Genomic DNA, 17613 nt, shown 5'->3' with positions numbered 1-17613 from the left:
GCAACCAACAGCCGCCCAGGATGCAGGCTACACGGTGCCGTGTGAGAAAGGCAGGAAACACTTGCTGAATCTGCATCAGGCTTCCAGCAGTGAACATGAGCTGAGGGCTGTCATCTCCAAAAAAAGGATCAAGCCAAACAGAGTGGAAACTAACATGAGAAACCAAGACAGAAACAGCGTCTTTGGCAGGAGTATCCTACATGCCTCACCACTTACGAAGATGCCTTCCAGAATATTTGCAAACTTTAATTCTGTATCTGGGAAAGATGTGAATTTAAACATGTTTGGGTCCTGAACAGCTTTTTTAAAATTGTTCTTGGGAACAATTCAGCATCTTTTCAAATTGTATGAAAGATTTTGATATGGCGTTGCATCGGTACCGCAAGCTGACCCCAGGCCCAAATGTATTGTCCATCTTGGTAAAGACACTATGCAGCCACCTTCACACACTTAAGGCACAGTTAGAATGAAATACAGTTTATTCAACAGAAGGCATAATAATTTTCTTTTCCAGAATGACTTGCTTCCTCTGTTTTTCAGATACTCACCAATAAAACAGTACTAGGGGCTGTGCAGGTGTTCTGCACAGTACATCAAAGAGAGAACTGAAGTCCAGGGAGAAGGACATCCAGGGAGATCAGGTGCCTGAAAACACTGAGGAATTTTAAAAGGCCTAAAATCAAGTCTACATCAGTATCTCTGTGTTAAAAACCAATGAGCTCTTTGACTAACCCATCAAAATAAATACTGACATCTGTTATTTACACTCAGTTAATTTACATTTTCTTCTGTTAGACTCCAAAGGCTGGTATGTTTTTCATAAAATATTCATGAGCGTGAAACCCCTCACATGGCCGTCTGCAACAGCAGCTTTGGGAGAGGTGGTTCTTCCCGGACGTCTGCTGAAGTTCTGCTGTTCAGTACACGCGAGCGCAAGCTATCTGCGAGCGCAGGGCAGCTCGTGGCATTCCCGTTGCTCTCGTGCACTTCGCCTGAGCGGCAGGAATCAGCAGTCATCTTCCAAATCTGAGATCCCCAAATCTGTCTTGACTGATCCTGTGCCACTTGTCAACAGCCCCTTCTCGAGTTCTTCTTCAGTAATTTTGCCTTTTTTAAACTTTTTCAAGAGCCTTGTGTCATTAAGAAGTTCTTCCATGTCCTCATCTTCGATATCAGAACCCTGAGTACAGAAGAGATCAACAAGCTACTGAATTTCTCAGCAACAGTGTTCTAAGTGAAACCAGCAATTTTTAATCAGTAACTAGCTTAGATCAGCTTCCACAGACACAGCGCATTCCCCAACCAAGCCACCAAGGGAGTATAGAAATCTGAGAGTCCTATGCAATTCCTATTAGAAGATAACTATATACTACACTTCAGTGAAACTTGTTCAGAATTCTAAGTTGAGTATTTAAATAATAAAAATGCAAACTTTACCTCTTCCCTTTTCCTTTTTTCATTCCGTTTTTTCTTCTTTTCCTTTTTGGCCTTCTGCTTTGACCAAGCTTTATTTTTTATGAATTTTCTTCTCCCTTCATTTTCTGTTTTCTCTTTTCTTTGTTGCTCCAATAGCTTCTGCCTCTGCTTTTCTCTGATTTTATCTTTAAATGGAATGGTGTCTGTACTGACGTCCACAGGCACGAAATCTGGAAACTGCTTTCCTCTCAGCTCTGGCATCTTGGGCATCCTCAGCAGGCCAAAACCTCGAGCAAGACTTGCAAAATCGAGATCTGATTAAACCAAAACACTGCAGTTAGCACACCCAAAGTAGGATTATAGGCATCAACCCACAGAACATTCACAGCAATATAATTTTGTCTACCTAAATGACCTAATGGGCTCATTTTAATTAGAATTAAAATAATTACATTTTTACTAAAAAGGAATACTCAGCAGCCAGTGTATTCTGTCTACTCAAACCCAAGGAAGACTGTGTTTTATTTTATTTTTATTTATTTTTTTGGCTGCGCTGCACAGCACATGGGATCTGAGTTCCCCAACCAGGGATCGAACCCATGCTCCCTGCAGTGGAAGCTCGGAGTCCTAACCACCAGATCACCAGGGAATTCCTAGGAAGACTTTCTTTTAAATGTTTAGAATACATTAAACCTGGCATAGGCCTGACTTTTTTTGTTTAACATCTTTATTGGAGTATAATTGCTTTACGATGGAGTGTTAGTTTCTGCTTTACAACAAAATGAATGTTATATATATATACCTATGTTCCCATATCTCTTTCCTCTTGCATCTCCCTCCCTCCCACCCTCCCTATCCCACCCCTCCAGGTGGTCACAAAGCACTGAGCTGATCTCCCTGTGCTATGCGGCTGCTTCCCACTAGCTATCTACCTCACGTTTGGTAGTGTATATATGTCCATGCCTCTCTCTCGCTTTGTCACAGCTTACCCTTCCCCCTCCCCATATCCTCAAGTCCATTCTCTAGTAGGTCTATGTCTTTATTCCCATCTTACCCCTAGGTTCTTCATGACATTTTTTTTTTCTTAAATTCCATATATATGTGTGAGCATACGGTATTTGTCTCTCTCTTTCTGACTTCACTCTGTATGACAGACTCTAGGTCTATCCACCTCATTACAAATAGCTCAATTTTGTTTCTTTTTATGGCTGAGTAATAAGGCCTGACGTTTTTATAAAACAAAGCAGTTTCATACCTGTAATACTTCTAAAACCACCAGATGTTTCAGATGGAGATACAATTATGTGAAGTCCAACTTACCCTTTAATCTGAAGATGAGGTTACACTCATGCTTTGCATAAGCCTGGACGAATGACACAAAAGCTTTCATGCCCTTTTCAAACACAGCTCTGTCAGCCAGGGCCATGGACTTGAGCTTTGGAAGGAGGTCTGCTGTGTTCTTCTGGACTTTCATCTCCTGCAGGGGGCACTGCACAGGGACCACAGCGTCACTTCTGGCTGGAATCACCTCATCCCCAACCAAGGCTACCCCATAAGAGCCAGTGCCAATAAAACCAAAGGCAGAACCATCCATTTTAATCTTAAAGCAGAGGCCTGGAAGCCCAAATCCAAGCAAAGTATTTACTTGGTCCAGAAAGTATTTTAAAAATTTTAAAGCAAAGTTTAAAATGAGATTTTACCTAACAATCCTGATTTCTGCTTGGGAAGTATGGTAACATAGGTCTATGTTCCCAACTAGTGATACTTAGCTGGGGCCGAGCAGTGGCCATACCCCAGAGCCTCTCCACAGCCATAAAGCCAGCCAGGTTCCCGCACGGACATCACCAGCCTGGCCCCTGTGTGCTGCAACCCCTAATCTAAGTTCTGGACCCCACTTGCTGGAAAAGAACTTTTTCAACTACCCCAGCACTGGACATTCCATAGGAAAAAGGAAGACAGCTTACTTTCTGGTTAATTGCAAGGAAATTGACGTACGACTCTTCCATGGGAAGGAGAAACACAAGTGCGCTGCCGCCGTGGCCGATGCGGGCTGTGCGGCCACAGCGATGCACGAAGGCACTGTGAACAACAAGGAGCGGGAACGTGGTCACCACGTGACGGTGGCCGAGCAGAGCACAGGCCTGCAGCCGCACGGCTGATGCACCTAAAATGACCCGAGGAGCTCCATCCCAACCCGCCGCTTATTAGTGCTATAGAAGAGCTGGCTATTAAAGTACACGTGCAAACCAGAGAGGGTTCTGTTAGACATTTACTATGAACTATAAAACTTTTAAATTTATGCCTATCTGACGGTATAGGTAGGAGGAAGCAGTCTCAGTAGAAAAACTGAAAACCAATGAAAAGCGTAAAAAAGAAAATAAAAGTGACCTATGAGGAACCCCCCCCCACAGGAAGTAACAACTATTGCTTAGGAGTTTGTATTTACAGGTGCTTTCCTATGTTTGGAGGCATTTATCAGGAATATATGCTTGCTTTCAGATAATAACTGACATCTTCATATATGGTGTATATATTGTTCTCCTTTAAACACTCTATCATGTGCATTTCTGCAAGAACTTTAAGGGACTTCCTTGATGGCCCAATGGTTAATACTGTGCACTTCCAATGCAGGGGGCATGGGTTCCATCCCTGGTCAAGGAAGTAAGATCCCACATGCTGTGTGGCGCAGCCAAAATATTTTAAAATAAGTAAATTAAAAAGATCTATTAGAAAGTATTTGAGGGGGCTTCCGTGGTGGTGCAGTGGTTGAGAGTCCGCCCGCTGATGCAGGGGACACGGGTTCGTGCCCCGGTCCAGGAAGATCCCACATGCCGCGGAGCGGCTAGGCCTGTGAGCCACGGCCGCTGAGCCTGCATGTCCAGAGCCTGTGCTCTGCAATGGGAGAGGCCACAACAATGAGAGGCCCGCGTACCGAAAAAAAAAAAAAAAAAGTATTTGAAAATGACTGAAATTTCAGTGATAATATAGTATCACTATTGACCTATCAATGATAACTCACCAGTTCCCCTATTTTTGTTATTTCGTAATGTTTTGACAACCATCATTATGTTTTCTTCCTCAGGATTCCTATTTCATTAGCCTAGATTTCCTAGACAGAGTGCGTAACATTCTCTCATGCTGTACCTGGCATTGCTGGGAGGGTCGTACTGCAAAACCCAGTTTACTTCAGGAATATCTATTCCTCGGGCCATCACATCAGTGCACGCTAAAATCCCACTAGAAAATGAAAAAACACCACACTGAGTAAGGAGGCCACTATTTCCCTCACCATCAAGCAGTCTTTACTGAGGGACGACAGTAATAACATAGGTTGCAGAATCTCTCACAGAAGCAAATATATAGGAATAACATTTTGATTTTTCTTCCTCCTAAGAACCTCTAGGACTTTACAAGTTGTCAGTGAAATCTGTAAAGAGGTGGGGAGGAAACACTGAAAAGATATTTTAAATTAGCATATTTCCATTGAGGGAAAAGAAAAAAAAAACCCACAGTATTTGGTCTAATCCTTTGCAGAAGTTTAAAAAAAACAAATGAAATTTTCCCTCCCAGACTGTCATGTATCCATCAATTCTATCACTTTGCCTAAAAGATTGCTTTTAACATAGCCAGAAGGCTCAATGATTAAGAAACACAGAGAAGTATTATTTCTATGCACAAACAGAATCAAGTTATGATCACTAGAGCCACAAGTTCCCTACAGCCTAGCCACCACCTGACAATCTACAGCCTTTAACGGGTTGCTCCTGTCTGTTCCGTCATTCAACAAACAGCTACCAAAGCCCCACTGGGGGAGTGAACACAACACACAGGTTCCCGTTCTTATGGAGTTTACAACCCAGCAGGGAAGTTGACAGATAAGTAAGGAAGTCAGTGTAGCAAAGTGTAATGGGGTCAGGACAGAGGGCAGGGGCTCTGGATATTTATACAGAGAAGATGTGATAACCAGGCTGAGGAGGAAGAGAGTTCCAGGCAGGGAAACACATGTGAGGGTTTCGAGGCAGAGCAACCTGCAAAAGAGCAGAGTGGCTGGAGATCCGCCATATCCAAGGAAGCCAACCCACCTTTGCAATTTGCGGAACTCCGTGAAGATCTTATTGCGCTTATATTTCATCTTTCCGTGAATGCACATTACCTTCACGCCCTTCACCAGGGCCTCCAGAGCCTTTCCATAGTATTCCACACAGGCGCAAGTGCTGCGAGAGGGGACAGAGGGCTTAGAGTCGTAGGCCGCCTTGGTCCTCCTGCGATGGGGGGAGGGAGGCCGCAAGCACTAGATGCAGTGGGGACCACCCAGTCGTCCCAGGAGACTGCAGAGGAGAATGGCTGTGCTTATCATCCACAACTAAGCTCTCGGCCAGGGGAAGGCCAATCTTTTGACAAAACCCCTTCAGCAGGAGTTAAAACCCAAACAACGTGTTCCTCCTGTCTAAAGCTGTTCTAGCAAGGGGATCTCCCTGGCTCCCGGAGGAACTAATTAAACGGAAGGAGTCCTTCACAACAAGAACGATGATGTCTTAAATATAGCTTTACTCCTGCTTTTCTTTCAGGGAACTGCTTCTTCCCCATTCAGTGCAGTTCCCAAGGGCTCAGCAGAAGTCAGACCTATCAGGTCCTTTATCCTGGATATTGGACTTGGAGTCGAGGACAAAAGGGGACTGGAGCAGGGTCATCCCAATGAGGCTGTGCCCTAAAGAGATGGCCATCTGGGTCCCCCAGATCCTGTCTTCCCTAGAGGCGGTGCACCCAACTTTCTCTTTGAGTCTGTGAGCTCCCTACACAGCCCCCTTCTAATAAAGTTCACCTTTTTTATTTGAGGGATTCCAAAGGGATGTCACATCCTTTTGTAGATGAGGGACCTGAAGCTTCCAGAGAGGCAGTACAAGTGAGTGGCAGAGGAGAACCAGAAGGAAGGTGTGATTCCGTCTCCCATGTTCTCCCACTACACCAGGCTGAAGGATTCCAATTCGGGCTAACTCCTGTCTAAATCTCCTGTCTTAAACACCTGTGCTAACTGACTGCTGCCAGATTCCCCAGTTTCCACCAAGAGTCACATCAGTACATAATAAAGCAGTTTTGCACACTAGGGTCACAACCCACAGATCCTGAAAGCAATCTGGTGGGTTCTGAAATCAATTTAGTGAGTCTGGACCAACCAGCATTTTTAAAAAATTAGAGCAGAACAGAACAGAAAGCATCAGAATGCATCCCACCTAGTCAAATGCAGTTTTATGAAATCTTTGTTTCAGTTTCGTGTGTTTGTGTGTGTGTGTGTGTGTGTGTGTGTGTGTGGTGTGTGTGTGTACCAGGTTGTATTTCTAACTGTGGGACAGTACAGCTAATGCATTTTATTGGTGACATGATGAATGGAAAAGAAACATAAAATTATTTTGGTATTGCCAAAAAGACACCACCACAAGTATATCTGGAGGAGGAAAAAAACAGCCCAAAGGATGCACACAACTGTTCCTATCTTGCGCTCTGACAACAGGACACACCCCAGTGTGGCAGACACTAGGCTGGTGGATCAAACATCCTCCCAACCACTTCCTCCTTCACCTCCCTCTACTACAGAGGCTGGGACAGCTACCCACTTGTTTTTTTCCCATCTCCTAAAGTGAGGGGCTGCTGGGTGACCCACCTTTGGCCCATACAACGAAAGCAGAAGTCAGCTTGGGAGGGGGCTGTCTGAGAAAGTCTTTTGCTTTTCTGATTAAAAGGGTTGGATATAGCAAGCACTGCCCTTCCCCCTCTCCCTGCCTTTCCTCTTTTATCTGCTTTCAATGCAAACGTGGCAGCAGGTGTCACAGTGGTCATCTTAAAACTAGGAGGTGACCTACAGGAAGGAAAGGCCAAAACAGTTAAAGAAACACTGGTCTTGACGTTGCCGAGACAGAAACCAATGTCAGGAACTGCCTACCTCTGGACTTGTTTTTACAGGAGAAAAATAAACCCCACCAGCTTGAGCTGCAGAAGTCATTTGCAGCCAAACACATTCCTAACAGACAAACAACCTGAAGGGAATGCCAAACCTGAAGGCTACACACATGTGCACGTTCTGGGTGCGGCTGAACCCCAGAAGTATTACCTGAAGAAGACCAGGTGTTTTTCCTGCTTATGATTTCGAAGAAAATGTACCAGCTGATTAAATTTCTCATCTGCCTTACATACCTACAAAATAAAAAGGAAAACCAATAAACTAAAAACAAATTTGCTGACAATAATAACCCCATAGCTATTTTCAGTTTCGGCCTTAAATTTTAAGGAATCTAATTTCCTCCATGAAAAGGGACAGACTTTCGTCAGAATGTTACTCAATCTACCGAGATGAGAATAAACATCAGCCTGGGCTGCTGACACACGTAAGTCACAAAGTCATTAACTGAGGACAGGGAGTCACCCAGTGCAGTAAGTACCTCCCAAACCCCAACGTGCAGACAGCGCCGTGCCGGCCATAACGCCACCCCTGGGGAGGTCTTTAAAATGCAGATCCTTGGACACAGCATACAGATTACGATTCATAGCTGTGGAATTGGACCCAAGGGTCCGTATTACTTAAGAGTGCCCAGGGGCTTCCCTGGTGGCGCAGTGGTTGAAAGTCCGCCTGCTGATGCAGGGGACACGGGTTCGTGCCCCGGTCCAGGAAGATCCCACATGCCGTGAAGCGGCTGGGCCCGTGAGCCATGGCCGCTGGGGCTGTGCGTCCGGAGCCTATGCTCCGCAAGGGGAGAGGCCACAACAGTGAGAGGCCCGCGTACCGCAAAAAAAAAAAAAAAAAAAAAATGTGCCACAGGGTGTCATTTTATAGATTTAGTTTCCTAGAAAACTGAAAGCCAGTCTCTAGAGCACTTATTTTTGGCTTGCTTATTTTTTTTTTTGGCCGTGCCGCACAGCATGCAGAATGTTAGTTCCCCAACCAGGGATCAAAGCCGTGCCCCTGCAGTAGAAGCACAGAGTCTTAACCACTGGACAGCCAGGGAAGTCCCATTTGCTTGTTTATTTGTTTTAATTGCTAAGAGTTAACATATATCAGTGGGAACACCGTATACCATATTGATAAAACTTGGAAAATCTAATAAGTTGTTAAAACAATTATTATAGCTGATCATTTAGAAGGAAAAACAGGACTTCCCTGGTAGTCCAATGGTTAGGACTCCGTGCTTCCACTGCAGGGGCGGGTTCGAGCCCTGGTCGGGGGACTAAGATCCAGCGTGCTGTGCGGCATGGCCCCAAAAAAAACATAACTAAGCTTACTGAAAGCAGTTCAAATCAAAAAAAATTAGTAACTTTTTTCAGTAAATTGCTTTGGCTTTTAATACTTGTTTTAGTTTTTCCAGCTTTACTGAGGTATAATTGGCAAATAAAAATTGTACATATTTAAGCATATTTACACGTTAAAAATCTATACATGTATACATTGAAGGTGTACGAAGTGATGACATGCGCGTACACTGTGAAATGATTATCGTAATCAAGTGAATTAACACACCCATCACTTCACATAGCTCCCTTTTGTATTTGAAGAACTACTCTGTTAGCAAATTTCAAGTACACGGACACTGTTAACCCCAGTTCCCACGCTGTACCTTAGACCCCTACATCCTCCTTGATGGCCTGCAGGAGTCAGTGAGACCACCCAGCGCTCACCATGTAGTAGTTCTCCAGGCGGGAGGGGGTCTTCTGCGTGCTGCTGGCCGCCACACCCTTCTCCTTCACCGAGATGCGCACAGGGTTCCGGAGGCCTGCTCTCACCAGGTTCTCCACTTCTTGTGTCTGAGTGGCCGAGAAGAGGCCCGTTCTCCTCTGCTTCGGCAAGAACTCCAAGATGGTGTTTATGCTAAAAAGAGAGGGCTCATCTTAACCCCTCACTTATCAGCATAATCAAAAAATCGTGTTTTATGATACTAAACAGGTTATTTTAAAAGACTGAAAACCATCACAACATTTACAGTAGCTACTACTGGGAGGTGAGATTATGGGCGATCTTCATTTCTTCTTTATACTCTCATTTTCCCAAGGTTTCTTCAATGTAAGCATATAATTTTACTTTTACAATGGGGGGCAATTAAAAGAGTGAAATTAAGACAAAACTTTTTGAGACTAAAAACCATGAAACTGTACACTTTACATGGGTGAACTGTGTGACATATGAATTATATCCCAATAAAGCTACTTACTTTTTTAAAACTCACAGAAACTTTTAAAGAAGCCACGAAGGAAAACACATCTTAAGAACATCAAAGACATAAGAAATGGAATTTAAATTGTGTGGTAGAATCTGAAGGATTAATCAACCTAATGATTTGAAATTCATATGTGGGGACTTCCCTGGTGGCGCAGTGGTTAAGAATCCGCCTGCCAATGCAGGGAATACGGGTTCAAGCCCTGGTCTGGGAAGATCCCACATGCCGTGGGGCAACTAAGCCCATGCGCCACAACTACTGAGCCTGCACTCTAGAGCCCGTGAGCCACAACTACTGAGCCTGCATGCCACAACTACTGAAGCCCATGTGCCTAGAGCCCATGCTCCGCAACAAGAGAAGCACCGAAATGAGAAGCCCACGCACCGCAACAGAGTAGCCCCTGCTCGCCGCAACTAGAGAAAGCCCGCACACAGCACCAAAGACCGAAGGCAGCAATCAATCAATCAATCAATCAATAAACAGAATCTGTCTGCCAGTGCAGGGGACACGGGTTCAAGCCCTGGTACGGGAAGATCCCACGTGCCGTGGAACAACTAAGCCCGGGTGCCACAACTACTGAGCCTGCACTCTAGAGCCCGGGAGCCACAACTACTGAGCCTGCGTGCCACAGCTACTGAAGCCCACGCACCTAGAGCCCGTGCTCCGCAACGAGAGAAGCCTCCGCAATGAGAAGCCCGTGTACCCTATGAACAGTAGCCCCCGCTCACCACAACTAGAGAAAGCCAGCACGCAGCAATGAAGACCCAACGCACCCAAAAAATAAAATAAACAAATAAATAAATTTATTTTAAAAAAGAAATTCACATGTGGCTAATAGAGACAGTCATGGAGTAATAAAGGAATTCCATCTTGAGCTCCCTTTCATCCTGTGTCACCCGAAGCCCACGAAGTCCAAACTCCAGTACCTCGCCTCGAACCCCATATCCAGAAGCCTGTCCGCTTCATCCAACACCAGGACCTCCAGGGACCTCACGCAGCTGGCCAGATCCAGGCCCTCTGCCTTCCTTCGGAACATGTCCTCCAGGCGGCCTGGGGTTGCCACAATGATGTTCCCACTATGAAAACAAAGTTAACATTTACCGCACTCGCTGGATCTCGGGGACCTCTGTGATTCCAAACACCAAGTTTTGTATTCCCCCCAGCAAAAGTCATCTAAAATGCCAGCGAAGAGAAGGGAGACCACCACAGTGGGAAGAGAAGGCTGTGCCGTGAGGGGACAGGTCTGGGTTCCAGGCTGAGATCAAGGGCAGGACTCAGCAAACTGGCTCTTAGGTCACATCTGGACTCCGCTGTTTTCGCGACATTTTATTGGCACGTAATTACACATCCTCCTTCATTCATGGGTTGCCTCTGGCGGCTTTCACACGGTAACAGCAGAGGTGAGCTGTTATGACACAGACTGTGTGATCGACAAAGCTACAATAATTACCATCTACTCCTTTACAGAAAGGGTTTGCTGACCCCCGACTTTACTCAACCACTTTAGGTCCCAGGTCACTCATCTATAAAATGAGAATGTGAACAGAACTAGAGATAATTTTATGTAAAGATCACAAACGCAGACTGAAAGCCAAACGTGGCCCCCACAGACTGGGTGGCCTGCAGGAAAGTTTTGTTGTTTTTTTAAAATGTGAATTACATGCCAACAGTTAAAACAACCTGGAGATAACACACAGAAATCTGGAATTCCATATTCTTTTTAAAACATTCAAAACCTGGAGAACTGAGCCCAGAGTTCTGTGGGCAGCGATCAGCGGGAGGTGAGTACTCAGGCGTGAACTAGCCAGTCCCTCCCACTCCCCGCCCACCCCCTTCACACGTTTATATTATCCTCTGAGCCCTGTAGCAACTCGTCTGTGACCCCTGCTGCAAAGTATCTCCCATTGTAGCTGGACACAGCAAGTGCTCAAGAAAAATAGTTTTCTTTATTGAGATTCACTGACAAACTGGGCACAAATTCTATTGCTGCTCATTACAAACCTTATTCATCATGGGACAATAAAATGCCAAGGAGTGATGGCCATCGCGTATTCAAACTCGCATTCCGAATGTTTATTAAACACCAGCCGTGTGCTCAGCGCCTCACTAGGCTCTGAAGGTAAAATGCTGCCGGACAGACACCACCCCGACTTTCCCGAGCCTCCTGGAGACACAGAAGAGCCTGGCACGTGCAGTACCTGGGAGAACGCCAGCCCACTGTGGCAGCAGGGCGGGCTGTGAAGCGGGCAGCAGTGGAGAGTGGTGGCTCACAGGCCCTAGGCAGACACTAGGATCTACCCCAAGGGCCAGGAGGAGCCACTGAAGAGCTTTCAGTGAGTGACATGACCCGACTGGCATTCTGGTTGCTACGCGGAGAGTGGACTACTGGGGGCAATAGTAGACACACACAGGAGAGAGAGACAGAGAAGCCACTGCAGGAGTCCAGGGGGGAAATGAGCAGGAGAGGTGGCGATGGGAAGGTTGACGGTTAGAGACGCGCTCTGGAGAGAAGACGCAGAGGACATGGTGCCAGCTGGCTGTGAGGGGGAGTGGAGGGGCCGGGATGAGCTGAGGCTGGGCCCCTCACTTCAGGAGAAGCAACGGGGGCAGATGAACAGGAAGCTCCAGACGAGGTGCAAGTCTGGGGATGAAAATTCCAAGCTCCTACGCGTTTGCAACAGCTGTGAGATGCCTGGGGAGATGCCAAGCAGACAGGTGGATCATCTGTGTGTCTGGGGCTCGGGGCGAGGTCAGGGACCACCACGGGAGGGACGAGATCATGAGCCCGTGAGCAAAATGGGAGGTTGGCCTGAAGAAGGAACTTTTTGTAGGGAGGGGGCTTCTGAAGCGGGGGGTTTCCGGTTAAGCCTAGATCATGTGTCGATTCCTCTTGGGTTCAATGCCAAGAGCGAGCAAGGCAACTTACCCGTGTTCCTTAAACCTCGCAACATCCTCTCCAGGATTCCTGCCTCCGATCCAGAGAATCTGGCTAAAACAAGAAAAGTGTCTTTGAGCAGGTCAGGCAAAATCACAGCCCATGGCTGACAGGGACCCTGCCTCCCATTTACCTGAACTGTGGGAAGGGCTTCGTGAAATGCGACAGGACCTCATCTATCTGAACAGCCAGCTCTCGCGTGGGTGTGATGATTATGGCGCCAACCTGCCCACGCGGGGGAAGGCACATGATTAGCAGAGCCCAGGGCTTGCAGAGCTGAACTCACACGAGACTGCACCCTCCACCTAATGGACGAAGGTTCCCAGAGAAACAGCACTTCCTGGGCTTTTTCAGCAGTGCCCGGTCATGCCCGGTCACAGTACACATCGAGTTGACCCTTGAATGATGTGGGGGTTGGGGATGTGAACCTTCTGCGTAGTCGAAAATCCGCAAATTATTTATAGCTGGCTCTCTATACAACCGGTTTGGTTCCTCCATGTCCCAATTCCGCATCTAGGGATTAAACCAACCTCGGCTGGTGTAGACCTATAGTTATTCACTACTGAAAGAAACCCGCATTTAAGTGGACCTGCACCGTTCAAACCCATGCTGTTCAAAGGTCAACTGTAGTTTGAATTATAGTCAGTCCTCGTTCTGTTCTACAAAGTGGCCACATACGCTGTTAGTGAACACTGGACCATTGCCCCTGGGGAAACGGGATTAGGTTCCTGCAAGCCTCTGGCCACATTTGTGTCGACCTATCAATACATAAGCTTCTTTTACACATATTTCTGTTTATAGATACCTTATTTTGTAAGTCAACTATACTTCAATTAAATTATTAAGTAAAGACACCTCATTTAATGTATACTGTTGATTCATTAACATTGAACTCATAGCCAACAGCACTATCAAAAGAAGCTTATGCAACATGTATTTTCTCCGTAAGGCACATCACAGCCTCTCTGCACTCAGGAACATTCGATAGCGCTTCGGCACTATGTTTGGGGGTCATTTTAAACAGTGAGATCACCAAAAAAAAAAAAAAAATCACAGCAGTAAGTTGACCGGGAAAAGGACACGTGCTTACAGCCTGAGAGCTGGAACGAGAAGGCAGTATCGCCCTGATGAGACTCGGCTGGGAAAGTGCCATAAGGCGACTCCCCTTTGTCGCTGCCCCATACAGGTGCAGGCATGAGCACGACAGCACACCGAGTGCTGCTCTGGGGAGCTACAAACAAACGTTAGGCAGCAGGCACGTTCATAAACACAGAGCCTGCAGGTAATGAGGACAGACTGTACTTTCTCCTATATTTTTTCAAGCTTTTGACCAGCTTCTTCCTCAACTGTGAACTCTCCGATGACCAAGTGAAAATAAACCGTTTAGCTATCCTCACCTGACTCTTTTTTAACTTCTCTTCCCTTCTCAGGAGAATCTCCAGGATGGGGATGATGAAAGCGAGTGTTTTGCCACTACCTGTGACCTGCAAAGGGCAGAAAGTTTCCGTTTGCTTTTCCTCACAGTTCATTTTGGAAGGAAAACAGGAAGACAAGCTGCATTTACACAAGGTACTCACCGCTTCTGCAGCAACATCTTTGTTTTTCATGAACAGAGGGATGGTTGCAGACTGAAGAGAGAGATGGCAGAGCACTGGTTAGGGGATGCCATGACTCCACCAATGAGGCCCAAAGCCCAAGGAACACAAGGCTGGCCTTGGTCACACTGGACCCCACCACAAATTGGACTCGGATTACAGTCACCCACAGGGGCCCCAGTGGGGTCAGCTCACAGGTAATACAGCAGCGGTGTCTACACAGATGGCATGGAGGGGAAGTGAGCCAAGCTGGGATTTGGGCGTCCTGAGTTCTAGCCCTGCCTCGCCTACTCTTCCTCTCTGGACCAAGAAGGGTTTGAAGACACTGTGTTCCTTCCAGCTCTAGTATCACAAAACAACGATTTAAATAGGCCCTCTAATTATAAACACCGCAGAAAATCCACAGGGTTACAAGAGGCCTGGCCCTTCGGTTGCAGCAACAAGCAGCTGAACCTGAAGCAGACTCAGGTCTTGGCTTCAAGGTTGCCCCCTCCAGGACCACACTCCACTCCTGGTCCCCAGAGCCTGAGCTCACCCATTGCAGCACGTGTAGCACTTTTCTAACTGCTTCAACACAAGTAAGTCTCAGCCTGGGTGATTTCTGTGCCCGCAGGGAACATTTGGCAATGTCTGAAGACATTTGGGGTTGTCAAACAGGGTGGGGGGGGCTTCCCTGGTGGCACAGTGGTTAAGAATCCGCCTGCCAATGCAGGGGACATGGGTTCGAGCCCTGCTCCAGGAAGATCCCACATGCCGCAGAGCAACTAAGCCCGTGCGCCACAACTACTGAGCTTGCACTCTAGAGCCCGCATGACACAACTACTGAAGCCCACGTGCCACAACTACAGAAGCCCACGCGCCTAGAGCCCGTGCTCTGCAACTAGAGAAGCCACCGCAATGAGAAGCCCGCGCACCGCAATGAAGAGTAGCCCCCGCTCACCGCAACTAGAGAAAGCCCACGCACAGCAAAGACTCAACACAGCCGAAAATAAAATGAATTTATTAAAAAAAAAAATGAGATTTTTCATTTGTTTTTCACACTAAGTCCTCAAAATCCACTGTACATTTTACACTTAGAGCACATCTCAATATGGACTCACCATGTTTCGAGTGTTCAACAGCCACACGTGAGTGACTACCATAGTGGACAGCACCTAGACCATACACTCCAATGGCAGACACTGGGTCTTGTCTACAGTCCCGAGGCATGGCACAGAGCACTGCCTGCTTCCTCCACACCTTTCCTGAGGAGCCTATGGACATCTCAACTTAACATTTCAAAACAGAACCCTCTTGATTTTCCCTCTGAAGCCTGTTATCCTTCCCAGCCTTCCTCATCTCAATAAATGATACCACCATCCACCCAGCTGCTAAGTCAAAAACCTCAGGGTCCCTGTAGATTCCTTCTTCATGAACCCCACATCTGGCCCCTCAGGAGCCCTAAAGCTATCCCAACACTGACTTTTCAATATCCACTGCGTCCTCTCTACTCCACGCCACCATCACCTCTAACTTGACAGTGGCCTCCTAATGGACCCCCTCACTTCTCCTCTTATTCCTCTAAAGTCTATTCTCTACGCCGCAGTCACATCCCTTCCCTTTCTGCACAGGTTCCCATGGAAGACAGCTTCCCGCTGCATTCAGAATAAAATACAAGCTTCTACAAGGAAGATCCTGCAAGATCCAGCACCCGGTTTGCTCACCTCTTACACTACTCATGCTGCTCCAGCCACAGAGGCCTTCTTTCTGTTCCTCCAAGCTCATTTCCAGCCCCAGGGCATTTGCACGGGCATTTCTCTTTGCTGGAATATCATGCCCCCAATCACCCCACAGCCAGGTCCTTCTCATTCAGGTAGCAGCTTAATGACACCTCCTCCGAGAGGCCTATCCTGTACCTTCTTGTCACTGTCTCCGCCACAACACTTATCACCAGCTGAAATTACCTTATTCCTTTACCCCTTTCTCTCGGGCATTAGAAAACAAGGCCCATGAGTGGGGACCAACACTGCAAAATCCCTGGAGCCTAGAAAAAATTACCCAATACGTAGTTTGTCCTCAAGAAATTTCTTGAATAAATGAATAAACTGGACCAGGACACTTCACTTAGCCCAAGTAATAATAACAATGACAGCAGGTAACATTTACTGAGCGCCCATGCTGTGCCCCAAATTGTCTTAGGTCATCTCCACACAACCCTCTGGTAATACTATTTTCGTCATTTCACAGAGAAAGGAAATGAAACACAGAGAGGTTAAGCCATTTGCCCAAGGTCTCACAGCTAGAGGGGGTAGGGGGAGAATACGAACCAGGCACTTGGGTCCCAGCACCTAAGGGCGGGGTGGGGGGCGGTGAAGACCCTGGCACAGGTGAGCCGCCGCCTGCCGCCTCTGCCTGGCGATCATTAACCAGCTTGGCATCACCCGAGTCGGCGCAGCAGAAAGACGTGGCAAAAGTCCCAGCCGGAGGAGTAAAAACTCCAGGATGCGAGTCCTAACACCTACCGGCCGCATCCAATTAAGCGGCTGCCGGGCCCGCCCTGAGCCTCCCCTTCCTCAACTGCCCCCTGCGCACCGAGGGCCCACCTCCCCGGCCCCGGGTACCTGCACCGGCGTCATGTACGGGAAACCCAGCTCCCGCAGGACACCCAGCACCCGCGGGTGCAGCGGCACCGGGAGCGACTCCCAGGAGCCCTCCGTCACGTGCTCCATGGCTAGCTCCGCCACCGCAGCTACCAGTACTACGCCTCCCTGGCACACTTCCGCTTCCGCTCGCCAACAGGCCCCGCCCGGAACCGTGCTCCAGTCGCAAAGTTCCGGACGGCGGGGGAAGGCGCCCTCGCCGCAGGAGAGTGCAAAGCCGACAGCTGGCGGGTGAAAGCCGGCCGCGGGGGCCCGGCCGTGGTGCCATTCGTCCAGCGCAGCCACCTGGGCTCGGAGCGCCTTTCCACATCGAGCAGGCATTTGGGCGGGAGGGATTTTGCCCCGGCTCTCACACTTTCCCTGCCAGTCGGAAGCAGGTGGCTGCACAACACCGCGTCCTGGCCAAAGGACAGTAGGTCTGGAGGGAGTTGACAGAAATGTACCCCAGCCCGGGAGCCCCAAATATGCAAAACAGGGTCATGGTGGGGATCCACTGCCTACTACACAATAAATGTTGGTTTACTTCCGAGGAAGTGAGGTCAGAGACCTAAACAGGAACACTGCAGCTTATTCCTGTGTTCACCAGTGGATTGACTCGTGCACGTGTACATTCATTCAGCAAGCTTTTACTGACCAGCTATTATGAGCTGGGCTCATACCTTTAGCTTGGCTTGCTCCCTTACATCCATCAGGACTTTTCAAATATCATTTCAGTGATGCCTTCCTAATCCACTTACCCTGCTTTATTTTTCCGCCATATCATTTATCATTAATATGCCATATAATTTCTAAAAGGTAAATCCTAGGATAATGGGAATTTTTCTGTT

At 47.5% G+C, this 17613-nt stretch overlaps 1 protein-coding gene across 4 annotated transcripts; it reads right to left on the bottom strand.

Moving 5' to 3' along the window:
- Positions 1–461: 461 nt before the first annotated feature.
- DDX55 (DEAD-box helicase 55) lies at positions 462–16885 on the bottom strand. 4 transcript variants are annotated; one of them, XM_060170193.1, is made up of 14 exons: positions 16748–16885; positions 14130–14180; positions 13950–14036; positions 12686–12777; positions 12544–12606; positions 10544–10693; positions 9082–9271; positions 7523–7605; positions 5499–5630; positions 4561–4653; positions 3381–3495; positions 2737–2905; positions 1438–1730; positions 462–1180 (listed from the first exon to the last, which is right to left on the bottom strand). In XM_060170193.1, the coding sequence occupies exons 1-14, from the start codon at positions 16853–16855 to the stop codon at positions 1007–1009; spliced, it is 1800 nt and encodes a 599-aa protein (XP_060026176.1). In that variant the 5' UTR covers positions 16856–16885; the 3' UTR covers positions 462–1006. The 4 variants fall into 4 exon arrangements, with proteins under 4 accessions (XP_060026176.1, XP_060026178.1, XP_060026177.1 ...); XM_060170195.1 differs by having other exon boundaries at positions 14130–14362; positions 16748–16873; XM_060170194.1 differs by lacking the exon at positions 4561–4653.
- Between the last annotated feature and the right edge of the window lie 728 nt (positions 16886–17613).

Source organism: Lagenorhynchus albirostris, chromosome 14 (genome assembly GCF_949774975.1).
Source record: "Lagenorhynchus albirostris chromosome 14, mLagAlb1.1, whole genome shotgun sequence".
In the NCBI taxonomy this organism is placed as follows: Eukaryota; Metazoa; Chordata; class Mammalia; order Artiodactyla; family Delphinidae; genus Lagenorhynchus; species Lagenorhynchus albirostris.
This window is presented reverse-complemented; position numbering and strand designations above follow the sequence as displayed.

Coding starts and splice junctions, on each gene's coding strand:
- DDX55 (XM_060170193.1), bottom strand. CDS start 16,855: ATGGAGCACGTGACGGAGGGCTCCTGGGAGTCGCTCCCGGTGCCGCTG. Junction 12,778..13,949: donor AGAAGTTAAAAAAGAGTCAG/GTGAGGATAGCT, acceptor CCGCGTGGGCAG/GTTGGCGCCATAATCATCAC. Junction 7,606..9,081: donor GCCTGGAGAACTACTACATG/GTGAGCGCTGGG, acceptor TTTATTTTGTAG/GTATGTAAGGCAGATGAGAA.